The sequence below is a fragment of the Megachile rotundata genome, chromosome 5, assembly GCF_050947335.1.
Source record: "Megachile rotundata isolate GNS110a chromosome 5, iyMegRotu1, whole genome shotgun sequence".
NCBI lineage: Eukaryota > Metazoa > Arthropoda > Insecta > Hymenoptera > Megachilidae > Megachile > Megachile rotundata.
In genome coordinates, this window is record NC_134987.1 from 13,713,348 (window position 1) to 13,741,204 (window position 27,857).

At 29.6% G+C, this 27,857-nt stretch overlaps 4 protein-coding genes across 8 annotated transcripts in view; 1 reads left to right on the plus strand and 3 right to left on the minus strand.

The window, feature by feature from the left end:
- The window catches only part of Eif4g (eukaryotic translation initiation factor 4 gamma), a 45,515-nt gene extending 37,740 nt beyond the window's left edge, over positions 1 to 7,775 (minus strand). Inside the window, exon 1 of one of the 3 annotated variants that reach the window (XM_012293000.2) lies at positions 6,947 to 7,775. In XM_012293000.2, coding sequence (XP_012148390.1) covers positions 6,947 to 7,127 — 181 coding nt within the window. In that variant the 5' untranslated portion in view covers positions 7,128 to 7,775. Of the gene's footprint in view, positions 1 to 4,460; positions 5,438 to 6,946 lie in introns of those variants that run through there. The other 2 variants (XM_003706597.3, XM_012293002.2) reach the window with 2 other exon arrangements.
- Positions 7,776 to 8,483: 708 nt separating this feature from the next.
- On the plus strand, positions 8,484 to 9,878 carry LOC100881509 (protein LZIC). The gene is made up of 3 exons (XM_003706596.3): positions 8,484 to 8,872; positions 8,984 to 9,119; positions 9,255 to 9,878. Exons 1-3 carry the CDS (start codon positions 8,772 to 8,774, stop codon positions 9,594 to 9,596), a joined length of 579 nt encoding a protein of 192 aa, XP_003706644.1. The 5' UTR covers positions 8,484 to 8,771; the 3' UTR covers positions 9,597 to 9,878.
- Positions 9,879 to 10,593: 715 nt separating this feature from the next.
- On the minus strand, positions 10,594 to 18,977 carry LOC100881329 (zinc finger MYND domain-containing protein 11). Of its 3 annotated transcripts, XM_012292992.2 has the most exons (9): positions 18,839 to 18,977; positions 18,502 to 18,759; positions 12,813 to 13,223; positions 12,413 to 12,743; positions 12,029 to 12,342; positions 11,798 to 11,830; positions 11,180 to 11,680; positions 10,930 to 11,112; positions 10,594 to 10,844 (listed from the first exon to the last, which is right to left on the minus strand). In XM_012292992.2, the coding sequence occupies exons 3-9, from the start codon at positions 13,206 to 13,208 to the stop codon at positions 10,722 to 10,724; spliced, it is 1,881 nt and encodes a 626-aa protein (XP_012148382.1). In that variant the 5' UTR covers positions 13,209 to 13,223; positions 18,502 to 18,759; positions 18,839 to 18,977; the 3' UTR covers positions 10,594 to 10,721. The 3 variants fall into 3 exon arrangements, with proteins under 3 accessions (XP_012148382.1, XP_003706643.1, XP_076388066.1); XM_003706595.3 differs by lacking the exons at positions 18,502 to 18,759; positions 18,839 to 18,977 and adding an exon at positions 16,304 to 16,545; XM_076531951.1 differs by lacking the exons at positions 11,798 to 11,830; positions 18,502 to 18,759; positions 18,839 to 18,977 and adding an exon at positions 16,304 to 16,544.
- Positions 16,902 to 18,995, minus strand: LOC100881216 (putative phosphatase phospho2). The gene is made up of 2 exons (XM_003706593.3): positions 18,855 to 18,995; positions 16,902 to 17,901 (listed from the first exon to the last, which is right to left on the minus strand). The coding sequence occupies exon 2, from the start codon at positions 17,899 to 17,901 to the stop codon at positions 17,122 to 17,124; it is 780 nt and encodes a 259-aa protein (XP_003706641.2). The 5' UTR covers positions 18,855 to 18,995; the 3' UTR covers positions 16,902 to 17,121.
- Positions 18,996 to 27,857: the final 8,862 nt, after the last annotated feature.

Consider the following 27,857-nt stretch of genomic DNA (forward strand, 5'->3'; position numbering starts at 1 on the left):
GGGATTAAACTCTTTATTGCGAATAAACGGAAACGAATTCTTCACGAATTCCAACGTAACGGGTTCCACACATTCACAGAAACTTTCTACATCGAATATCATTTCTGCGAGGATTGTTACTTAAAATGCTCGAAGCGTTACCAACCGACAGAATTCGTGCACGAATCGTTCTTTTTTTCTTGCTCCTTAACGCGCCTATCGTAAATCATTCTCAAAACCTTCCGCTTATAAATGACGAACACAAACATACGTAAAGAGGCAAAACCTTGAGGATTGCTATGCGACTCAAAAATAATCTCGTAACTTAAACGAAAACTTTATTGAACTCTGACTAGTACTATTTACCATTAAATATTGTACCAGAGTATGTTAATAAAAATGTGGTGAAATCTTGTTATATGGCGCTGAAACTGTAAAAATAGAAAAATTATGGAATTATGGAAATTGGTCATATAAGGAATTTTTTTTCTGTGGAGTACTTTATTGTCAAACTCGGAGGACTTTATTGGGAAAATTTATAAATCCCGAAAATATTGGGAGATCAAGGGATACCGTGATCTATGGATGTTGCAATTTAGGGATATTTTGATTTGAGGGTGTTGGGACATTGAAATCTGGAGTTAATCAAATTGTAGAGTATTACAATTGAAGGATATTGGGAACTTAGGGACAATTGGATCTAAGATTCTCTAAGGTCATAGGGATCTAATAAAATTGAAATATAGAGATACAAAGATGTGGGAGATGTGGATGCAGATTTAGTAATCTAGAAATATAAGTATTTAGGAGCACAAGTATAAATTCAGAAAAGTCTAAATGCAACATGCACACACATTTCACTTTTATAGTACAGATTCTAATTACACATAATTGGCAGATTCAAGAATCATTAAATGCAAAGTATGCATAATATTTCAACTTTCTATTGTTTGCCTTAACAATGCAACAGTAATTAATTAGCTGCAACTGATGCATCTGTTGAAACATAAGTTCGCTACTGGAAGCCATTCAAAGTTCATAAATTTTACACGTGCCGATTTAATTAGAAACGAAAAGTATACGCAGAGGATTTCTGAAAACAAGACCCTAAATCTCGAACATTTTAACGCGAGATCAAAGAGGGAGCAATTAAACGCAACGTGACTGTAAAAGCACGGTCGTTCGAAAAGCGAAGAGATCGGCAAGAAGCAAGCGAAGTACGGTTAGTTTCTCCCCGGATGTCTGATGGCCTCTTTCGCGTACAGGCGGCCTTGCCAGGAATGCACATTTTCTGCCGGTACGCCGTTTACTTTGGCTTCGATTCGAATCGATGCACAGACCACCTTTCACCTATCGTCACTTAATCACGTGACCGTGCTTGTTATCGTTCAACATCATCATGATACCCTTGTTGTCGTACGAATCATCTCAAGTACGTTCGGTTTCGAATCTCAACCTTGTAACCTGTTACTAGCACCTCTTACAAGTTTACACGCGATTCGTCGAATTTCATTTGTATCCTTGGATAGGTGACTTTTCAGTGAAAGGACGCGATATTACAAAGCTAAGAATATTCCCTCTATTTAACCTCTCTCCTGATAAGTTACTTCGAGTCCTTGTAACCTCCATCATTTTCCGTAATCTTTCAAAAAGATTTAGGAAAAATATTGATCTTCAAACATTATAAACTCTCGTTATATTGCCACTTTTATATGAATTTACACATCAGTGTCGTTCACATTTTTCTACGTCATTATAAAGCTATATGTTGCATCACAATGTGTTGTATGATCAAATTAATAGTGACATAGCAAACTCTCATTATATTGCCACTTTTATATGAACTTACACATCAGTAACTTCACATCTTTCTACAACATTATAGAGTTACATGTTGTATCACAATGTGTTGTATGATCAAATTAATAGTGACATAGCAAACTCTCATTATATTGCCACTTTTATATGAACTTACACATCAGTGACGTTCACATTTTTCTACATCATTATACAGCTATATGTTGTATCACAATGTATTGTGTAATCAATCGTTGTATTGCCTCGCGTTATATTGCTATGCAAAATATTATCACGTATTGCCACGTATAACCGTGCGTGATATGGCGAAGTACGCTGCCATGCATTACATATACCATGCATTGTTTGACCAAGCGTCATGTCGACATGTTTTATATAGCCATGCGTGGTATGACAAAGCATTATTACATATACATGCTCAAGTTTTATAAATTTCTTGCACATAAATCATAAGATGCCCACAAGAAATAGCAATAACCTAAAATCCACGTAAAATACAGTCCAGAGCTGAGTTTCCAGGCTAGATTGCAGAATCAGTGATTACATATTGCAAAATCTATGTCATAATACATTGAAAACTACAAGTGTTTCATAAATATCGATGTCCATTTACGCAACGAACTTCGAAATTGCAATAACTATTTTTAAAAATTAAACGTCATACAATATACTTACATTAATAAAATAATCAAATAGAAATGTAAAAAAAAATTAAGTAATGTAATTAACGAAGCTGTGGGAGAGAAAAATGCTACCGGCAATATAGAAAAAAATCTATCTATGCAGTGCTTGATATTCTAAATTTAAAAATTTGTGATTTTAATAACTTGTAAATTTTTGAATTTCAAAGTCCCAGAATTTGGATTTTAAATTTCTAAACTTAAAAGATTTAAAAGACTTTCAATTTGAAACGTTCTTTCAACTTTTAAAAAGTTTCACAATGTCGCTATATCATGGCAAAAATTCTGTTATCAAAATTTCACAACTGTGAATTTGTACTTCAGATATGTGCTTTTCAATAGAACAAATCAGATAATGGAAAAATACAAGAGGGGAGGGGGGCAATTTAAAAACATACGTATGAGAATTAATTACCGGCGCATCCCAATAACGAGCTCAATTTTATTGGTTGTCCTGTGCATTATGCAATTCTGTTCGTGATGGCCTTTACAATGAACAGACATTACCCAACAAGACGAGACAAAGGACCTTGACAACCTCGATAGAATCTTAACCTACCAGCTAAAATAATTTCTTCCACTACAAACCGTATTCTAATAAAACATAATTACATCATGTAATCACGACAGCTACAATAACCAAAAATATTTTAAACGAATAAAATGTAAAATCAATACAAGAATATGATCATCTCGAGCAAATGAAAAAGAAGGACAAACCAATTATTACATAAACTTTATGTATCAGCCTTTTTTGGCGCCCTTTTTAAATTGCATATCATACTTCAATACGACTTATAACAGTTACCAGCTAAAATATAAACGACAAATAAAACATGAGCTGGAAAGATTGCGTATCGGAAGTTTTAATTTAAAGTCATTTTAATCTAAAAAATTTGTGCTTAAACTGTACGTACTGTCCAATATAATTCCCTACGCACAAGTTGATTCTCCGAATCGAATTTAATTCTAGCTCGTAGAAACTGCAAAAACTAGTTTATGCACGTAAACACGTGCAACAAATTGAAACATACATGTTCAATTTAGCGATTCGTACAGAAATAGTGAAAGTTAAGTTTTGTGTTCATCGTTGATTTTTTTAAACGATAAAAAACACATATAAAATACTGTCGCAATGTAATAAATGTTTGTACACACTGCAAACGTCTAAAGTTAATATGAGCTGTATAAAAAATAGTTTCAGGAATTCTACGCTCATGACACACGTGACACGTCAACTGGTAGGGTAATCTTCACCTAACCAGTGATTACTGACACATGCGACATCTCCCGAAATTCATCGCAAGTTTCACTTCGTTTAATACTTATTCGCTCCTTACAGTTTAATTTTACTTAGAATTACACCATAAATTATGTCACACTGTAATGCATATTTTAAAAGGAAGGGCTGTTGAATAAAAAATATCGCTTTACTATTTCTAAATTCCTTATATTTTAATATTTAACATGACCCACCTGTGGATCCACACCCACGATTAGGGGGACCTTTGATATTCAGTTTTTTATATCTTAAAAAATACCAGGAATATAGAGATCTATGGAAATTGAAATTTAGAAGAATTTAGGGATCTGAAAAAATCGAAATGTGGGGATTCTTGAATGGATATTGAGATCTAGAGAAGTTTGGGGAAATTTAGATTTTGGAATATAGGGATTTAGACATATAATAGAGCTGTGGAAAGTAGAAATCTAGGAATATAATATACGTTTCGATATAACATACGTTTCACTTCTACAGTATATTACGACTCGCTCAAAATCAGCTCATGACCCATTAGTGAATCGATACCCATATTTTGTAAATGTGCTTTTAAATTTGTTATGTATTAATATTTATAGAAAACCACCAGTGGGTCGATCCCATACTTTGGGAATCTCTGCTTCAGAGAATACGAACATTGTAAAAACATTGGAGCATTCAAATAGGCGATTGCCGCGAACGCAGCGTGACATTCAACTTACCTATCACCGTGGACATTTTCGTCTTGCGTGTCGTTCTAGTGTCTGGTCCAATTTTTCCTACGACCGTTATGTTAGTGATGGTAAGAAATGGTGATGATTGAGCGCATGTTTAGCGGTGTGATTGCCCACTGTGCGATCTTATCCACTCTCGTTCTCAACATGCGAGGAAGCGATACACGAGGTTCTCTTCGTCGATGTATATACGCCTGTATGGCGCGAATACTTGAAAGAGCAACGATGGCTATTCGAATGAATGGACACCTCCTCGTGCTTTGCAAACGAAAAGACCGCTCGTCGAAATTATATAACCTCCGCGCCAGCAAAGACGATATGATACTGGTAAGACGATGTTTTCGCACGAGTTAGTAACCGCAAGGCCCGGCAATACCCACTGCTACTACTGGTTACTACTATCGTTAACTCACTCGTGTAGCAACACTTTCTTTTGAAAGACTATTTCGGTTGTCACGTATCAACGAATATTTTCTCACGTTCTATTCTTAAATATGATATTCACATTACACGACAACTACGATAAACATATTCTATCATTTAATTTCACACACTTGATATGCATCGCAACAACCATATGCTGCTTGTGAAGATAATTTTGTAGCCTGATACACAAATAACACGATTTGTTTGCCGATCAAAATCAACGTGCACGATATAAAATCGACGTATCTATAAAAATATGAATTAACTTCGATAAAATGTTGTTAAAAAAGGAAGACAGTATCTTTTGACTTGATATTTCGAACCATAGGATTACAAAACAGCCTTGAAAATATTACGCCGTAAAGAAAGGAAAATGATCCTTTATTTAGGCTACGCACGATTCTATCGCGTTGTCGTGAACTTTGTTATACTCCTGATAAAATTGCACTCGATTATTTTCACGATAAGCCAAATAATAAAATAGAAAAAAAGAGAACGAGAAACGTGTGTACCGTGTGGCTTGATTGCCACATGTACACAGACTACGCGCGACATACAGCCGAACTCGATGCTCGGATGTTTTCGTAAGCCTTCGGCAAGTTAGCTATGTCGCCCCGTTTCATCCTATTCTCCTTCTTTCTTCCTTTCGTGGGTTCTTTCCCTGTTTTCTCCTTAGTTACTTCTTCGTACATCCTTTCACACGACCCATATATCTATTATTCTTATTTCAGTTTTAATTTGTCTATTAAACGACACTTAATTTACACGAAGGAAACTTTCGTAAGATTCAACAGATTGCTTCCCCACTCTCTCTCTCGTTTGTTTTTATTTATACACGTATCAAGCGCTTATATTTTCCCTGTCCATTTCTCGGAATAAAATTAAAACTTTTCGGGCAAAACTCAAGATCAAGAAATACGGAGAAAACCATAAACCATTAACAGTAAGAAAGTCGTAATCGATACGGAAAATCAACTGATTACATCAAAGTGATTTAATAACAGTGTCAAATGTCTTCGATAAGGTCGTTCTATAACCAATCACTGACTTTGTACTAACACCATTTAAGCAGAATCGAAAGGAAAAGTATTTTCTTTGCAATACGATCACAGTTCTTATTCATCATTTCATCACGTCCAATTAAGATTCTTTAGTTCTATTATTTCAAAGCGAAAAATCGAGTAGAATCTATCGTTAAATAACCTATTTGTTGAAGAAGTAATAAAACAACCTGGTAAATTATTCGTTAAATAGAACATGAAAAAAAATTAATAACTACATAACTTCGATATATTGGACAGTAGTAGAACTCGCATAATTACAATGTATCTTTCATGGCTTCCATAATTCTATTAAGTTAGTTTCCTTAGATGTATTTAACGCTTGAGAATAGATATATGATGAAATATTATAATTTAACGCCTTTCAATATCAAAGATAAACAACCAAAAGCAAATTTAAATTCTTTAAAAATATTATAAAATTAATATTCAAAATTTATACGCGAATAAAAAATTCAGAAATATTATGGTATAATACAATAAATTTATTTAAAAAAAAAATGAATAAAACCCACAAAATGCTATTGCAAATCGAGCAAAAAATGAATAAACATATACCATGTAAATTAAATTGCTCGATTAATATATCATTTATAAACTAATAATTAAAAAAATTGTATGAAAAGAACAATTAACTCTCAGGCACGCAATATTTTTTTTCATACAATCGCATTTTTATTGTATTTATGAAAAAAAAAATATTAAACATAAAGAAAACAATTAGATGAAAATTAATCGTAAAGATAATAATAACAAAAATAAATACGACGTCGTAGATATTTTTACAGAAACTCCCTAATGGATAACCACATGGACCGCATGGTTATCTTAACCTCAAAACATAACCTCTACGTACTTGAAATAGACGTTTAAGTTCGTTTGCGTAGAAATATATATATATGCACACACACGTATATATATAACAAACGTAAAAAGCGTACAATTGATGCGTATAAATGAAAAATTGTATTAATAATTTTTACTCACCAGCATTCGGTACAAAGCGCGAGGTGTTACTCGTAACCACGGTATTGTAAGCTGGGGACGAGTGGACACTCTGTTGATTGACGTTCACTATGAGTTGATGTTGTGTCGGATTATGATGAGGTTGAGAATGATGTTGATGATGGGATAGGTGGTGATGCTTCCCTTTCGTCGGCATACTCATCGCAAACGTAGGCCTCCTTTCTTTAAACTCTCCACTACCTTCAAAGCTTGTTGCCTTATGTGGCTCGCCGAGGTCCTCATAGGTACGTTATTTTCGCACGCGCGTAGTTAAGCGTAATGTTTGTCGAAAGACTTCCTTGCCCAAGCAAATTTTACGGAACAATTGGATGTACGCAAAATGATGGTTAGCGTTCGGTCACCCGTAGGAAACTGGTGGCACGTTTACACGCGCGCGCACTTTAATGACAATCTGTTCATGTACAAAAATTTCGCGTTCACTTTTTCCACAATCTTTGTTCAAACACCGTTTTTCTTTGTATCCTTTGACAAATTATAAGCTCTTTTTACGCGGAGTCTTTGTTCGACAATGCATTCAACCAAAAGTGTTTATGCTCTTATCACTTTTTTTTTCTCAAGATTCACGCGCGGTATTGTATGCAGTATTCAACTGGCCACGGTCATTTACTTCTTCTTACAAAAATGACCGATTATTGTCGACGATAACCGTACCTACGTTGCTCTACTTGTCTAAAAAATCACGTAAACTGTCTGACAAACGGTGGATGGCTTGTTTTCTTGTAAGAAAAAAGAAGCGACGCGCACCGTACATTGAGCACAACCACAGCACGCCTTTCTTTCCATTTCCTCTGATCTAACGTTCCTTCATGGTAATATAAAAATATTAACTTGTCGTACCTTTTTTGGATAAATAAAGTCTAATATAAATTGTAAAAAATCTTGAATAATCGATATTTTTCGAACTATTTAATTATAAATTGTAACTAGTTTTGTATTAATTTATTCATTCGAAAGGTACTATTTTTTTGAAACGACACGAACGGATTTGTGGTAATGTAGCGAAACAAAATTGTACAGCAACCAATCAAATGATTGGCATGAACTGCATAATTAATATAGAATGGATAACTATTTAATTCATTATTACTTATGTGATAATAATGTGAAATAGTAGATAATAATGCCAGGCAAAATTTAAACAACTTTTAACTAAAAAGTTATCATCTTACAACATTTTACCACATCAATTGATAAATATTATACGTGATTTATAGTATCTAAAAGTGAGAGTATATAGAAATATGATTTTGTTATTATAGATAAATTTTATTACATTGTATTTTAGTAAATATATATATATATTGTAAATAGAAGTGTAAATGTTATTTAAATATATAAGGAAATATGTCTTGTATTTTTGTACATGAATATAAATTTATATGTACATTTAAGTATATCAATGATTAATAAAACCGATTAAAATTATTACACTTTTGCAATTAATTACATAGAATATAATGTATATAAATATAATTTTATCTATCACTAAACATCTACATATATTTTGAAAGTAAGCAGCTGTTGATAACAGCTTAATTAACATAATACATTTTTTAACTTCCTAAACAAGAAAGTTGTATGTATTAGAACTGATATACATATCTAAAAAGATATAACAAAATATATAAAATTATTTAAAACCGTTCTATGAAAATATATAATAAAAATATTTGTAATGATACCATCACACTGATCTTCAACGTAACCTTACTTTATGCGATAGCAGTATCATTTTCGCTCCCTAATACTTCAAATTTTTATATTTGCTCTAACGCTTTATACAAAAATGAGTTCTCGAGGTAAAGTGGAAACGGAAAAGTTAAGAAAAAATCTAGAAGCACAATTGGACAGACTAGTACAGCAATTGGAAGATATAGAAGAAAACCGGTATATTTAAGATATTATTACTTGGAATTTTTTATATGATCTAAAAATTAATGTCCGATTATATTATGAACTTTATAACATATATTTCGTTAAAATTATAATATTTGATAGGAATTTATTAGATGCAGATGCTTATGAAGAAGCCATGCAACTTACGAAGGAAGATTTACAAGAGTTTAATGATACTTTACAACGAATGATATCAGGAGATACAACATTAGTTGATGAACTAAGTTCAATACAGTTGGTACGTCATATTTTAATAACAATTATCATTGTCTTAACGATCCACTATCTAAGTGTTAAAGATGATGAAATACATAGTTATACAAATATTATTCTGTGAAATAATTAAAATGTATTTTATGTTTTAAACAAATAGGCAACTCAGTCAGCAATCAGTGAAGCATTTAAAACTCCTGCTGTTATTAGAATGTTTGGCAAGCGAGAAACAACACAACTTAGAGCACGTCTAGCTCAAATTGATTGTGATATGAAACTTGGAAAACTGAATAGGGAAGCTAGTGATCGCCAACGTGGAGAAGTACTAAATGCATTAAGACAACTTGGAGAAAAACTGGAACCTCAAGAATTACAATTATTAGAAAAATTAAGGCTGAATAGTATTGATGCAACAAGTTATGTGCAAGTAACTGAAAATGCAGAGAAAGGTCGGATGGCTATGACAGTAGTAGGTGATGAAGTTAGAACTCAGAACACCTAAATTTTTATAGTTATGTAAATTCTTTATAAAATATATAATGAATGGTTTAAACAGTTAATAACTATAATATAATTTGTAAAAAGGTAACGAAATTTGACAAAAATAAGGTGTTATTTTATAAACATAACGTCATTTTGATACATTGATATGTATATTAAGTAATAACGAATGTTTACTATTGTTTTCAAATTTTAATACAATTATTTTTTATTATAAATAGAGGGTCGTAAAATGTTGCTATTTTGAATTTATTTAATATTTAAATATATTTTTTAATCACTACTGGCCATTTTATTTAGTTAAACCATCAAAATTTTTATTTATATAAAAATGTAATCGTTAAATTAGATTATTTAATTAAAGAGAACTTTTAATATTAATTTTATAAATAAAATTTAAACTATATAAATAAATATATAATAAATTATTTAACATTAATACGTTATTCTTTTATGAAATATAAACTAAATTTTTATTTATTTCTAGTCATATTATATTATTACATAATGTATGTAAAATATGTGTAATTTATTTCACTGTCACATTCATGAATTATTTACACATTCAAAGATACATACACATATTTATGCATATAGTATATCAGAACATATAATTATTGTAAATATGTATACATACATATGTATGTGACATAAATTATGTTACAGATATTTGGCTTCAATACTGTGAATTAATGTTACATATTATTTCAACATAAATGTATTTTTAATCTTACGAACTTTCTATTGACATTGAGTGTAAAATTAAAAAGAACTTAAAACTTTCGTACTATTATTTATTATTAAACATGTAGAATTTCCAAGTAAATTTATATATAATAAGTACGTACAAAATGTACGTATAATTACTGTCATTTATCCCTTATTTTTTTTAAGTCACAAATATAAAAAAATAGTGGTTACAAGTAACAGCAACCAAAACATTTGTATACATGTTACATACAAATGTTTCCATTTAAGGAGAAAGTTTACAAAAAGCGTGTCACTTTACTGTCAAGAATATATTAACGTGCTTCTACAAGGTATCTTTTTTTACAAACACAGTAGCTTTACTTGTATTCTTACAGACTTATTATTGGATTATTATATGTATTGCATCCACTGAAAATTAACGTTTACGTCGACAAACTCTTTTATGTTCCCGCTGCCAGTGCACTTGCTGGCAATCAGTACTACAGTATGCAGTATTCCAACAGCAATGGTATATTGCTTCAGCTTCACAATTGTAACACTAAAATTACAATATATATTAGAACATTTACGGAAAGATTATTTGTAAAATACTTATGCAGAAAAAGTATTAAAAAATAATTTACCCATTGTTTCTTCTTTATTTCTGATATCATTTGTTGATGTCTGTCTGTTAATTGTCGTAATTCTTTAGCATGTTCAGCTTGTAATTTTTCCAATTCCTTGCATTTTTCTAACTCTAATTCACGACGTAGTTTTTCTACTGCTGTTGTAGTCGGTTGTTCTGATGTTCTGCGTTCCCTTTTTATCTATAAAACGGACTACATAAATATGCAACAAACGTAATCGATCAATATAATTATTCTTATTTTGTACCTTCGCAGGTATCGGTTCTGTTTGTATTTGTTCTGTTTGTACCAGAACACATTTAGTTCTTGGTTCTTGAGAACTTGATGTAACCATATCCTCTTGAGAGCCTTCCTTTTTCAAGCCTTGAGGACAGGTACTGGATATTCCTCTTGCTGGTTCATCTTCTGCTACTGGTAAGCAAGGTACTTGTCGTTCTTCACTTTTAGCTTTAATCGTAGATCGATCATTATTATCTACTGTTTCTTGAGTTGCTATTATATCATTGTGACTATCTGAACTGAGACGTTCAACTTTCACTCTTAAATCTTTAAAAAGTTGTTTCGCGGGATTAAAACTATTCGTTGAATTCTTTGAAACTGATTCTACGTTTCGAATTTTGGTCGGTTTTGGACCCTCGTTATCGTCGCTGATGTCTAAATCCTTGATGTTCTTGCCCATCTTTTGCAGCAAATTTTGATGAAGCTTCAGTTCTTCAAATGCTCTGTTCCAAGCAGTGGATCTTTTTATCTATGGAAGGTAAATTGTGCAAGCTTTAAAAAAACATTCGAGCTTCTTCTGATTGCACAATGAAACGGATTGATGAGAAATTAGTTGTACACTTTAGGCCACAGCATGTGTGCATACCTTCATTTCTTTCCACTTTCCTTTTTCCGAAGGCTATGCAAGAATTCGTTGTTAAGATAATAATATACCTAAGTGCAACAACAATTTCTAAATTGCTTTCTCTCAACAGTTCTCTTCTATCGTGTCAGTGATATGATACACTGTAAATGGCGTGTAACCTAAACCGAGAATTTCACAGTGTTCGCGTGACAATTTCGCGTAGAACGCCGGAAAGTTTTAACATATCTTTACCTGTAAACTTTGTAGACTGGAGGTAATTGGACGAATGAACACTTTTTCGATGTTGGCACGCATGTGATGACCCCCGAAAAAACGGACATCATAAATGTTGCCATTAACTTGCATCACCTTAGCTGGCCAGTACGGGTACCCCTTTTGCTTAGCATAAACTAACTGATGTGGTGGATTACATGGTATGCAAAACCACATCTTTTCTGATTTTTCATTGGATATCCTGTAGCAGTCAGCACATCGGCGAATCTCCTGAAGATCGTAGCAGCAATCTTGATACATTGTTAGACCCATTTCTCCAATTATGCTATGAGCTAAATAAGCATTGAAATTAAAATACTTCTACAATAAAAATGACATTTATTCATAAATTCAACTACCTACCTCCGTGATATATAATAATATTATGTAAAATATTATGTGCATCTGCTTGAAACTCAGCAAGGTTATTATATCCATTCTTTTTGATGTTTGAATCCATTATTGCCAAGTCCATATGGTGTTTTATAAGAATATTTGGCCTCCATGCATCTTCACCTTCACTGACCCATGTTGGACCTGAATATTTATTATTTGGCATAATAATAGGATCATGGTTAAAAACAATGGTACGATTTGTAATTTCTGGTGGTAATTTTGCTTTCAAATGTCCACAAGTGAAGCTCAAAATGTGATTAAGATCCATCTTATCTGGGTAGGTATCATTATTTATACTCTGTAACAATTAATTCTATTTTAGTGATATACAATATGTGAAAAATTAATTTTAATATTATATACTGACCTCACAAAAATGACATATTTTTAACTTAATATTACTAGGCACATGACATTCAGGGTGATAAACTCTGTGACACTGTTGACAACATTCCACTACTCCTGCTTTTTGGCATTTACAACAATACCAGTCATGATCATCATTGTCTACCGTTTCTCCTGGTAATCTATAACTTTCTTGTTCTATACCACTCTTTGTTGGTACTTTTTTCAAATAAACAAGTCCATCATCAACTGCTTTATTTAGTTCTTCCTGTGCTTCTTGTTCTGTTATTCCATAAACCCTAGATAGGTGTCGTACCATACGGTCATTACTTGGTAAACTTCTTTGATGTACAGTTATTTTGATAGCATCCCATATTCTTTGTGTCATAAATGGATCAGTTCTTCGACGAATAGACATGGTGGTAAGTGAGAACTAAAACAAGTATAAAGCAAATGTTATAATTCATGCAGTATTTTCAAATAAATAATCTTATTTTCACTAATTACAAAGTGTTGAAAATTATATGGTTCGCACAAATATTCTGCATGCACTACAGAACATTAAAATATTTTACTTTACAAATTATCAATACCAGCATTCATTATTACATAGATATTTAATCAATATACCCACATATTGCAATGCTTATATTTAAAATGTATAACAGTTGTCAAGATACCCCCATATGTAACACAACTTATCAAAACATAATACTTTTACCTAATGGTTTTTCAAAGTAGTATCTTGTTAAACAGCACAAGGTATAAGAGTTGTGCATTTCAAAATATATTTATTAATCTTAGAACTACATGTAATACAAGTGGAGTTATATAAGATTTATTTTAAAACTAGATAATTAATTGAATACTTAAAGATTGTAATAAATTTGAATATAATATGTATTTTATAGTGTTGAGTGTGGGAGCCTCTGTATTATTAGTATCCAGTGTTATTACAATTATGATTTTATTAAGGAAACAATTTAAACAATGGATAAATACACCTTTATATATTTTAACAATATCTGATGTATTGTTCTCTATATTTACATCTGGTGTATTACTCATAAATTATTCAGAAATGATTTCTTATACAAATTTTGATAAAGGAAATAGTACTGTGTTTTTAAACAGTACATGGGATGAAGACATTAAACTCAAAGAAATGAAACTTGAGACAATTAAAGATAATAATCTTAATCTAATTCCAGAATGTAATACTATAAACATTATAATGAAATATGGAATGTTATTTTTTCCATTAACCAATTCATTTGTGTCTTTACTGATGTTTTCTATACAATGTAACTTAAGTGTATTCAGTATAAAAAGCCAGTGCTCTGAACTACTATGCCAAGAAAAAGTGTATGAAACTGATGCTAACATAAATCAACATAAGAAATATGAAACACCAGTGATAATTAATACTTTCAAAAAGCAATTAGATTCAGTATTTAAATTAATGAAATCTGAAAAACGTTCAATAATTAAAGAAAAACTCATACAAATTTTTAAATGTAGTGAAATAAAAAAAGGAAAGAAGGTTACTAGCATACTTCTAGTAAACCAATGGATTATACCCATTTTTATTATAGGAATTCTATATCTGGCTAAGTATGATAATAGAAGATATATAACAGATATGGAAAATGTACAGTGTTTTAGCAAAAATAATTTCTTTTTGGATAAATGCTATAACAATACTATATCAATGAGTATTATACAAAATGTTACTCCCACTGCATATCCAACTAGTATGTATAAAGATTATATTGGCAATAAAGATTTAATAAAATCATCAGACATAAATAATACTGAAGTGAATGAAGTAATATCCAAAGTACAAAATATTATTAACATTGTATTAAATGAAACATCTACTATATCACATAATGCAACCTTTAATAATGCTTTGGAATTCTTAAATACAACAAAGTACTTGAAACCTAATACACAATCAGAGATTAATGGTTCTAATGAGCCTATCAAAAGTAAAATTAATTCAACCCAAGATATACAAATGACATGGCATAAAACTCCTCATAGTGTAACAAATTTTCAAGATAACATAAGTTTACAAGATAATAATATACTGCCAAAACACAATACATATAATTATAACAAAGAATCAGTGTTATTTAACCAGTTAACAATAAATTCTTCAACTGGCGTGCCAGTAGAAAAAACTAATTTGAATGAAATAATTACTAGTACTGCTGAAGAGTTACAATCTCAAAAATTACAAGCAGCTATTAAAGACGATCAACATATTATAAATGAAGAATATAACACATCAGTTGTATCAGATGATCAAATAGATGCACAAATACATACACAAGATATGAGTATGGATTATGATATAAAGGAAGATTATAAAAGTAGCTTTGAATATCAAGAAATCTTGGAACAAAATGTATTAAAAGATGTACAATATAATTATACTTCAAATAGTCAAAATGAATCATCAGTTATCAAAATCATTATCTATGAAAATGGTAATATTCCACAGATAATACAGATGTATGTAAGCAATAAATGTTATATATCAATTAGATTTTTAAGATTACATCTTTTTGTATTTGGATTTGTAATTTATTTCTTGCCAATATTGTTTTCTTCAATTTTACATCAACGTGGTAAATTAAATTGTCAGATTATATTAGAGAAATTAAAAGCTAAAAATGAAATACTATTAAATAATATTAATTTTATGAACAAAGTTATCTGCAATGTATCTACAGAAGCTACTATGTCAAAACAGGATTTTGAACATGCAATAGAAAATTTAGAAGAATCAATAAAGAATAGCGTTTCATTAAAGGAAACAGAAATATCACATACAGATCATGACAAAGAAGGTAATAATCAATATAAACATGATGAACAGTACCATGTTCCATTTGATAGCGAAAAATTATACTTAAATACAATAAATCAAGTAAAAAATATATTAAAACTATTTGATATGATTAAGGTGTCTTTATTATATGGAATATTATTATGGACACCTATATTTTTAGAAATTTTATTGAAGGTACTTATGCTTTTCAATATACCTGAATGGTTAATCAATATTACATATTTAAGTGCTACTATGTTTGGCTTATTACGGAATATTTTTAATCTTAAGATGATAAAACTTCAAGAAATTAATAAAAACATTATAAAAACAAACACTATATATCCTATCGTATGATATATAGCTAAATTGTACATTTACTTGCACCGGTATTGCAAATCCATGCTTTTATATAAAAAAATGTAATTATAACTTTGTATTAGAAATTTCATATAGGTGGCATGCACTTGTTTTATACATAAATGGCGTTATAGTCGTTCACCATTCTTAACTTTGTTAATAAAACTACCTAAAATTAATTTAAACCTTATTTCGTCGAATTTCTCCACTGTGTTAGATCATAACAATACAGAAATAAACAAAATTACTCGAATGTTATAATTCATTATTACTTCATAATTTTAATTACGATATAAGAATCGAAATATCCTTACCAAAGATGACACACAAATTTGCAATTCATATATTGTTACTTAGGTCATAAATAAAAATTTTAACTTGAAATCACGACTGATTATCAATCCATATTTTTAAGTGTTCTGGTAAAATGTACTCAAAGTAAAAGCAAAATTTTCGCCGACGCCCGTAGGCAATAATAAGACAATAATTAATGTTAGAGACGCGCAGTTACATCGCACATATCGCGCACGTCACAAGCTTAACCTCACTCTAGCAATGCGCGCGCATCTCATAATTTAAAATTTTTTAGTATTACTTCATATATGTATATACAACAATTAATTTTCATTGACATTACTAATATTTTATATTGGATCCGATAGTTTTATTAAAGATACCAAATATCTAATATTGCTTAATATTAACATATTTTTCATTCATGTTTTCGTATAATAAGAATATTATTTTATTTAATAATATTGGGAAGTTGGGAATTTTTAACTGTTGATAATTATAAAATTTAACAATATGTTTATAAAAAGCTATAACGAATTTCTCATAACTACGTTTTACATAAATGAAAAGTGTTTGGATTAAAAGTTATGCTTTCATTTTTTGGAATGAAACTAAATATTTATTTAAACATAATCAGGTTCTAGTTTATTCATTTTGTAAACATTCGTTCATATTTGTTATAGTTTGGACGAGGGAATCATATACAGTATATTCGCACATTGTGGCTATGGCACTAACTTTCAATTTCATGATCATACTTATTTTTACCTCTTCATAGTAATTATAATAAAAGACAGATTAAAAACCATATTTTGTTTCCTCCTATTATTTGTTGAAATTATAAAGAAGGTTGAGAAAGACCTATTATTTCTTCTAACTTGTCCAAGATTTGAATGCCATGATTCCATGGAAACACGCCAGCTTGTAGCTTCGGAATTTCACAATTCGTGGTATTATTTAATATGGTATCATTTAATATTGCGGTATCATTTAATATCTTAATCAGCATATAATCTTTTCGCGGAAATGCTAAATCGCGTTCACAAAGTCGTAAAATTGGACACAGGTCATTTTTTCCATCTCCAACATACACCACTCTATCAAAATATGTTCCTTCACTGTTTCTTTTTTTAATATATCCTTCCAAAATTTGACCCTTGCATAAATTGACGGTGCTCAATTTACAAGAATTTTGAACATGATACATATCTATTCTTATCATACCGTCATCAGAAATTTTCGCGGGATTAGTGAACGTTTCAGTGATAACATGATTTAAATTTTTGCTTTTCAACCACTCGTTAATAAATAATGTATTTGAATCACTAATAATAATAATTTCACAACCACGGGTGTGTAATTCTCTTAAAAGTTCATCGACACCCGGCACTGGTGGAATATTAACGACGGCATTTTTTATTTGTTTCACATCAATGGAATTGTTGTGTAGCAATTCAAATATCTTCCCCATGTACGGGATCCAACCACTAGAACGATGTAAATCCTTAACGCTGTCAGGTAATTTTTCCTTGGGTAATAGTTTTCGAGCCACGACATCAGTATTATCATTGGCGATCGTATGATCAAAGTCGAATGCGACAAGTACGGACCGATGCATCTATTAAAATGCAAATTTAATTACAAATAGAAGCGGTTTTAATAGACATCAATTGTACGTGTTTTAATTCAAATAATTTTATTAAATGTAATATGAATTTGATTTATGGATAACTGGATACTTTGCAAAGCCCCTGTGCAAGTACAGCCCTGTATACTCGGATGCAATGTAGATTTCCTTTGGCTAAGGACAAAGGTAGGGAGAAAAGCATCTCATCCTTCGATCAAAATTTTTAATTACAAAATTTCCAAGTGTTTGAAGAATCTCAAATTGTTATAATACAAAATTTGGTTTCATATTTGAAAATTTTCCAACCGAAAATCAACAAGTAGTGCCTCTTTCCCCTACATTACCATTTTCCCCAGGAAAGTCTACCGTGCTCGCCAACGTACATTTATACTTTCGCTATAATTTCTGTTTGTATATATTTCGTTGTACTATTTTTATGATATGTTTGCGAAAGGTGAAATTCGTAATTTTAACATTAATAGGATAGAGCATTATACAATATTAAATATTTTGATAAATAAATAAATTATTTTAATTATAACTATACTAATACGTTATGTACGTTATTTGTAATTAATATATGTTACTTACTGCTAATCAAGTTTCAAACGTACATTAAATCGTAATTTTGTCAATTTAATATATAAAAGGAATGTATATAACCGAACCGTTGGGCAGGTGTCCGGTGACTGTCACTTGTAGGTTAAGTTACCAGATGCCATGATAAATTAGCACATACAGACTCCTTTCTCCCTCCACATTGTATACATATTTATTTATACACAAGTATACTACTACACAATTAATGCATAATTATATTATATTATGTATTGTTTCCCGTGTTCGCTCCTATGTGTTAATTTAACGATTAGCTACATGTACAGTTAAATACAATTCCAGTATAATATAGTTGTATAATAATAATTACTTATATATAAAATTACTTCATTTAGCTGCACATGTTTCTCTCTTTTACATTTTCTTAATATCTTATACAAATCATTTTGAATAAACAAAGTTTATGAGTTTCGATTCCACTTTGATACAGTTGTATACATCGCCGATTTCACAAAAGAGCTGCAGAGGTAATTTGCGCAGCTCGACGACTTGCGCTGCTTCACTATAATTTGCTTTCCATTTCATGAGCAATATACGTGGTGAACAGAAATATGTTAATAAAAAGAAGAGATGATAATATAGCAAAGATACAAGATTTTTGATCACCCGGTACACATCTTCTCCGTCATGAATGTAATAAGCACGGATGCACATTCGGTTGGTTTTGACCAGTGTTGGGCAGTCGTGGAATTTTATCTCAAGCGAGAGCAGTGATGAGATATGGGCCGGGTTTTTTCGCGCATGCGCGGCAATTTTAGTCTCAATGAAGAATAAGTTTCAATCAAATAGGGTACCTCAATCACCCCTCATTATTTTTCAAAAATTTTCATAATTTGGTTGCGAAATATGAATGTATAGGTTGGATATAATTACATCATATACATATTTTCATATTTGACGAGCAGACGGAAAGGAAAGGTACTAAAATAACTGTAAGTAAAATATATAATAAAGCCATCTAGTGGAGCCACTAAATACATACGCTGCGTACGCTCCTGCATGTCTCGCGCATGCGCGAAAAAAACCGGCTCATATCTCATCTCTGCACGAGAGATTTATGCGCATGCGTCAGCTGACGTCACAGCTTGCTGCCACTGCCGTACCTAGCCGGTACACGCAAAGGCGACTGATAAGGGCACCTTAATGATCCTACATAATTTTTCAAAAATTCTTAGAATTGCACTGTAAACTATAAATGCATAGGTTGAGTTACATTACATTAGACTGGGTTAGGTTTGTTATATATATGACAGTATAAAACTATACAACTATATATGTATATATATATATATATATATACATATATATATATATATATAGTATACTATATACTATATACATATACTATATAGTATACTATATATATATATTCCATATATATACCCTGTTAGTTATATATATAGTATATATATAGTATACACTATATATATATATAATATATATATACTATACATATATACTATATATATACTATACTATACTATACTATACTATACTATATATATATATATATATAGTATATATATAGTATACACTATATATATATATATATATACTATAGTATATATACTATATAGTATATACATACATATGTATATATATATATAGTATATGTATATGTATATATATATGTATATATATGTTTATTACCCATATTACTACTTTTATCATCATTATCCTTATTATTCTTATTATTATCAATATTATTACCCATATTACTACTTTTATATATATGTACATATATATGTACATATATACTATATATATATACTATATATACTATATATAGTATAGTATAGTATAGTTTACTATATATATATATAGTTGTATTATATATATTACTTAATATATATTACTACTTTTATTAACATTATCCTTATTATTCCTATTATTATCATTAATATTACGCATATTACTACTTTTATCATCATTATCCTTATTATTCCTATTATTATCAATATTATTACGCATATTACTACTTTTATCATCACTATCCTTATTATTCCTATTATTATCAATATTATTACGCATATTACTACTTTTATCATCACTATCCTTATTATTCCTATTATTATCAATAATATTACGCATATTACTACTTTTATCATCATTATCCTTATTATTCCTATTATTATCAATATTATTACGCATATTACTACTTTTATCATCACTATCCTTATTATTCCTATTATTATCAATATTATTACGCATATTACTACTTTTATCATCACTATCCTTATTATTCCTATTATTATCAATATTATTACGCATATTACTACTTTTATCACCACTATCCTTATTATTCCTATTATTATCAATATTATTACCCATATTACTACTTTTATCATCATTATCCTTATTATTCTTATTATTATCAATATTATTACGCATATTACTCCTTTTATCATCATTATCCTTATTATTCCTATTATTATCAATATTATTACGCATATTACTACTTTTATCATCACTATCCCTATTATTCCTATTATTATCAATATTATTACGCATATTACTACTTTTATCATCATTATCCTTATTATTCCTATTATTATCAATATTATTACGCATATTACTACTTTTATCATCACTATCCTTATTATTCCTATTATTATCAATATTATTACCCATATTACTACTTTTATCATCATTATCCTTATTATTCTTATTATTATCAATATTATTACGCATATTACTCCTTTTATCATCATTATCCTTATTATTCCTATTATTATCAATATTATTACGCATATTACTACTTTTATCATCACTATCCCTATTATTCCTATTATTATCAATATTATTACGCATATTACTACTTTTATCATCACTATCCTTATTATTCCTATTATTATCAATATTATTACCCATATTACTACTTTTATCATCATTATCCTTATTATTCTTATTATTATCAATATTATTACGCATATTACTCCTTTTATCATCATTATCCTTATTATTCCTATTATTATCAATATTATTACGCATATTACTACTTTTATCATCACTATCCCTATTATTCCTATTATTATCAATATTATTACGCATATTACTACTTTTATCATCACTATCCTTATTATTCCTATTATTATCAATATTATTACGCATATTACTACTTTTATCATCACTATCCTTATTATTCCTATTATTATCAATATTATTACCCATATTACTACTTTTATCATCATTATCCTTATTATTCTTATTATTATCAATATTATTACGCATATTACTCCTTTTATCATCATTATCCTTATTATTCCTATTATTATCAATATTATTACGCATATTACTACTTTTATCATCACTATCCCTATTATTCCTATTATTATCAATATTATTACGCATATTACTACTTTTATCATCACTATCCTTATTATTCCTATTATTATCAATATTATTACGCATATTACTACTTTTATCATCACTATCCCTATTATTCCTATTATTATCAATATTATTACGCATATTACTACTTTTATCATCACTATCCTTATTATTCCTATTATTATCAATATTATTACGCATATTACTACTTTTATCATCACTATCCCTATTATTCCTATTATTATCAATATTATTACGCATATTACTACTTTTACCATCATTATCCTTATAATTCATATTATTATCAATACTGTTACGCATATTACTACTTTTATCATCATTATCCTTATTATTCTTATTATTATCGTCATTATTACGCATACTACTACTCTTATTGGCATTATCCTTATTATTCCTATTATTATCAATATTATAACGTATATTACTACTTTTATTAAGATTATCCTTATTAATCCTATTATTATCAATATATTTACGCATATTACTACTTTTATTATCGTTACAACTATTATTATAATTATAACATTTACCTACATAACCAACCCCCCCCTTCGCTATTCCGACCTAACCGGTTAGATTGGGTCGGGTTAGGTCGGACCTTAGGGTTAGGTTGGGAAAGGTTAGGTCGGATATTAGGGTTAGGTTATATTAGGTTAGGTCTGGGTACCTAACCTACCTAACCCACCCTGACCTAACCTAATCTGACCTAACCTTGGGCCCAGACCTAACCTAATCCAACCTAACCGGTTAGGTTGGAAAAGGTTAGGTCGGACCCTAGGGTTAGGTTACATTAGGTTAGGTCTGGGTACCTAACCTACCTAACCCACCCTGACCTAACCTAATCTGACCTAACCTTGGGCCCAGACCTAACCTAATCCAACCTAACCGGTTAGGTTGGAAAAGGTTAGGTCGGACCCTAGGGTTAGGTTACATTAGGTTAGGTCTGGGTACCTAACCTACCTAACCCACCCTGACCTAACCTAATCTGACCTAACCTTGGGCCCAGACCTAACCTAATCCAACCTAACCGGTTAGGTTGGAAAAGGTTAGGTCGGACCCTAGGGTTAGGTTAGATTAGGTTAGGTCTGGGTACCTAACCTACCAAACCCACCCTGACCTAACCTAATCTGACCTAACCCTAGGCCCAGACCTAACCTAATATAACCTAACCTTAGGGCCAGACCTAACCTAATATAACCTAACCTTAGGGCCAGACCTAACCTAATATAACCTAACCTAGGGGCCAGACCTAACCTAATATAACCTAACCTAGGGGCCAGACCTAACCTCATATAACCTAACCTTAGGGCCAGACCTAACCTAATATAACCTAACCTAGGGGCCAGACCTAACCTAATATAACCTAACCTTAGGGCCAGACCTAACCTAATATAACCTAACCTAGGGGCCAGACCTAACCTAATATAACCTAACCTTAGGGCCAGACCTAACCTAATATAACCTAACCTAGGGGCCAGACCTAACCTAATATAACCTAACCTTAGGCCCAGACCTAACCTAATATAACCTAACCTTAGGGCCAGAACTAACCTAACATAATCTAACCCTAGGCCTCGACCTAACCTAATATAACCTAAGCGTAGGTAAGTATACTGACGACAAAAGTCGTAATATCCGTAATAATATTGATAATAATAGGAATAATAAGGATAGTGATGATAAAAGTAGTAATATGCGTAATAATATTGATAATAATAGGAATAATACGGATAATGATAATAAAAGTAGTAATATGCGTAATAATATTGATAATAATAGGAATAACAAGGATAGTGATGATAAAAGTAGTAATATGCGTAATAATATTGATAATAGTAAGAATAATAAGGATAATGATGCTAAAAGTAGTAATATGCGTAATAATATTGATAATAATATGAATAATAAGGATAATGATACTAAAAGTAGTAATATGCGTAATAATATTGATAATAATAGGAATAATACGGATAATGATAATAAAAGTAGTAATATGCGTAATAATATTGATAATAATAGGAATAATAAGGATAATGATACTAAAAGTAGTAATATGCGTAATAATATTGATAATAATAGGAATAATAAGGATAGTGATGATAAAAGTAGTAATATGCGTAATAATATTGATAATATTAAGAATAATAAGGATAGTGATGATAAAAGTAGTAATATGCGTAATAATATTGATAATAATAGGAATAATAAGGATAATGATGATAAAAGTAGTAATATGCGTAATAATATTGATAATAATAGGAATAATAAGGATAATGATGATAAAAGTAGTAATATGCGTAATAATATTGATAATAATAGGAATAATACGGATAATGATAATAAAAGTAGTAATATGCGTAATAATGTTGATAATAATAGGAATAATAAGGATAATGATGATAAAAGTAGTAATATGCGTAATAATATTGATAATAATAGGAATAATAAGGATAATGATGATAAAAGTAGTAATATGCGTAATAATATTGATAATAATAGGAATAATAAGGATAGTGATGATAAAAGTAGTAATATGCGTAATAATATTGATAATAATAGGAATAATAAGGATAATGATGATAAAAGTAGTAATATGCGTAATAATATTGATAAAAATAAGAGTAGTAAGGATACTGATGATAAAAGTAGTAATATGGGTAATAACATTGATAATATTAAGAATAATAAGGATAGTGATGATAAAAGTAGTAATATGCGTAATAATATTGGTAAAAATAAGAATAATAAGGATAGTGATGATAAAAGTAGTAATATGCGTAATAATATTGATAATATTAAGAATAATAAGGATAGTGATGATAAAAGTAGTAATATGCGTAATAACATTGATAATATTAAGAATAATAAGGATAGTGATGATAAAAGTAGTAATATGCGTAATAATATTGATAATATTAAGAATAATAAGGATAGTGATGATAAAAGTAGTAATATGCGTAATAATATTGATAATAATAAGAATAATAAGGATAATGATACTAAAAGTAGTAATATGCGTAATAATATTGATAAAAATAAGAGTAGTAAGGATACTGATGATAAAAGTAGTAATATGGGTAATAACATTGATAATATTAAGAATAATAAGGATAGTGATGATAAAAGTAGTAATATGCGTAATAATATTGATAATATTAAGAATAATAAGGATAGTGATGATAAAAGTAGTAATATGCGTAATAATATTGATAATATTAAGAATAATAAGGATAGTGATGATAAAAGTAGTAATATGCGTAATAATATTGATAATAATAGGAATAATACGGATAGTGATGATAAAAGTAGTAATATGCGTAATAATATTGATAATAATAGGAATAATACGGATAATGATAATAAAAGTAGTAATATGCGTAATAATATTGATAATAATAGGAATAATAAGGATAATGATGATAAAAGTAGTAATATGCGTAATAATATTGATAATAATAGGAATAATAAGGATAGTGATGATAAAAGTAGTAATATGCGTAATAATATTGATAATAATAGGAATAATAAGGATAGTGATGATAAAAGTAGTAATATGCGTAATAATATTGGTAAAAATAAGAATAATAAGGATAGTGATGATAAAAGTAGTAATATGCGTAATAATATTGATAATATTAAGAATAATAAGGATAGTGATGATAAAAGTAGTAATATGCGTAATAATATTGATAATATTAAGAATAATAAGGATAGTGATGATAAAAGTAGTAATATGCGTAATAATATTGATAATATTAAGAATAATAAGGATAGTGATGAAAAAAGTAGTAATATGCGTAATAATATTGATAATATTAAGAATAATAAGGATAGTGATGATAAAAGTAGTAATATGCGTAATAATATTGATAATATTAAGAATAATAAGGATAATGATGATAAAAGTAGTAATATGCGTAATAATATTGGTAAAAATAAGAGTAGTAAGGATACTGATGATAAAAGTAGTAATATGGGTAATAATATTGATAATAATACGAATAATAAGCATAATAATAATAGTTTTTACTATAGTAAAGGTAGTAATATGGGTAGTGATATCGGTTAAATTGATGATAATAAGAGTAGTAAGGATAATAATTATAGTTCCACGATAATAGTAATAGTAACATGGGGAATGATATATGTTAGATCTCCAGACCTAGCCTGATACAACCTAACCTTAGTCCTTGACCTAACATGATCTGAGCGAACCTTACATCCTGGACTATCCTAATATATCCTAACCGTTGGCCTGACCTAATATAATCCGACCTAACCTTAGGCTCTGACCTAACATAATATAACCTAACCGTATGCCTGACTTAACATAATCCGACCTAACCTTGGAACCTGACCTAACCGAACATAACCTAACCGTAAGCCTGACCTAACCTGTTGATTGTCTGTTATGTTTAAGAATGTAATGGAAAAGATTGTAAATAAGTACATGATTTCTTTTGTTTATTTATTGTAACTTCATAAATACATACAATTTGCAAATATATTTTGTACAAGTTTTCATTTATGTAACTCTTTTTTGGCTTAATTCTTTGTCGAAGATCGAGGCAGATTGTGTGTATATTCAGTTTTGGAACTGAAAAATAAAAGCATTTATAATAACATATTTATTGTTGTTGCACGATTTAATAATATTTTTACCGCGAAAGTTAGAACATTAGTAAACAGAAAATGTTACTTATAAAAATAATAAATTGAATAGTAGCGCGCAGATCAGTGTTGGGTAGTCCCAGTGCATGCGCAGTAAACTATCCGTAGAAGTCCTCAGTAGCGTATAAACTTTGATGAAATATAAGGTATCATTAGGCCCTAGTGAGGAAAAAAATAAATCTGAAGAAAATTGCAGAAAAGAGAATAAAAGAGTTAAATAATACAACAGATTATATATAATAAAAGTAATATTAAATTTATTTATGATTATTATTATTTTTTACGTTTGCAGCCGATTTGTTATATGAATGCCAATATTTGTTGCAAGAGCAAAGGAAAAAGATACCGCTCGATTTTTATCAGATTTATGCATGTTAACAAAATAAAATCCATGTATTTCTTTGTTATTGTTTCTCTGATATTATAATTTTCACACGTATAAAATATAGTTACTTAAAGAGGTCCTCCCAACTCGTTTTTCTTAAATAATAAAATCATTTAGTGTTTTAAAAGTTATTGTGCTTTTGTGTTATTTTAAATATAATAATCTCCCATATTCCATCATATTATTCCCATTATATTATATTATATAATTCACGATATATATATATAGTTGTATAGTTTTATACAGTCATATATATAACTAACCTAACCCAGCCTAATGTAATCTAATTCAACCTATACATTCATAGTTTACAGTGCAATTATAAGAATTTTTGAAAAATTATGTAGGATCATTAAGGTGCCCTCATCAGGCACCATTGCGTGTACCGGCTAGGTACGGCATTGGCAGCAAGCTGTGACGTCAGCTGACGCATGCGCATAAAGCTCTCGCGCAGTGTTGGGCAGTCCCAGCGCATGCGCAGCAAGCTATCCGTAGAAGTACTCAGTAGCGTATACACTTTGATGAAATATAAGGTATCATTAGGCCCTAGTGAGGAAAAAAAAATAAACCTGAAGAAAATTGCAGGAAACAGAATAAAAGGGTTAAATAATACAACAGATTATATATAATAAAAGTAATATTAAATATATTTATGATTATTATTATTTTTTACGTTTGCAGCCGATTTGTTATATGAATACCAATATTTGTTGTAAGAGCAAAGGAAAAAGATACCGCTCGATTTTTATCAGATCTGCATGTTATCAAAATAAAATTCATGTATTTCTTTGTTATTGTTTCTCTGATTATATAATTTTCACACGTATAAAATATAGTTATTCAAAGAGGTCCTTCCAAGTCGTTTTTCTTAAATAATAAATTCGTTTAGTCTTTTAAAAGTTACTGTGTATACATATATATA

Bases quoted from the DNA above. Each gene is read 5' to 3' on its own strand.
- LOC100881509 (XM_003706596.3), top strand. From the start codon at position 8,772: ATGAGTTCTCGAGGTAAAGTGGAAACGGAAAAGTTAAGAAAAAATCTA. The intron at 8,873-8,983 runs GTATATTTAAGA...AATATTTGATAG, and splicing joins GAAGATATAGAAGAAAACCG to GAATTTATTAGATGCAGATG. The intron at 9,120-9,254 runs GTACGTCATATT...TTAAACAAATAG, and splicing joins AACTAAGTTCAATACAGTTG to GCAACTCAGTCAGCAATCAG.
- LOC100881329 (XM_012292992.2), bottom strand. From the start codon at position 13,208: ATGTCTATTCGTCGAAGAACTGATCCATTTATGACACAAAGAATATGG. The intron at 12,744-12,812 runs GTCAGTATATAA...TAATTGTTACAG, and splicing joins AAATATGTCATTTTTGTGAG to AGTATAAATAATGATACCTA. The intron at 12,343-12,412 runs GTAGGTAGTTGA...ATGCTTATTTAG, and splicing joins TATTATTATATATCACGGAG to CTCATAGCATAATTGGAGAA.
- LOC100881216 (XM_003706593.3), bottom strand. From the start codon at position 17,901: ATGCATCGGTCCGTACTTGTCGCATTCGACTTTGATCATACGATCGCC.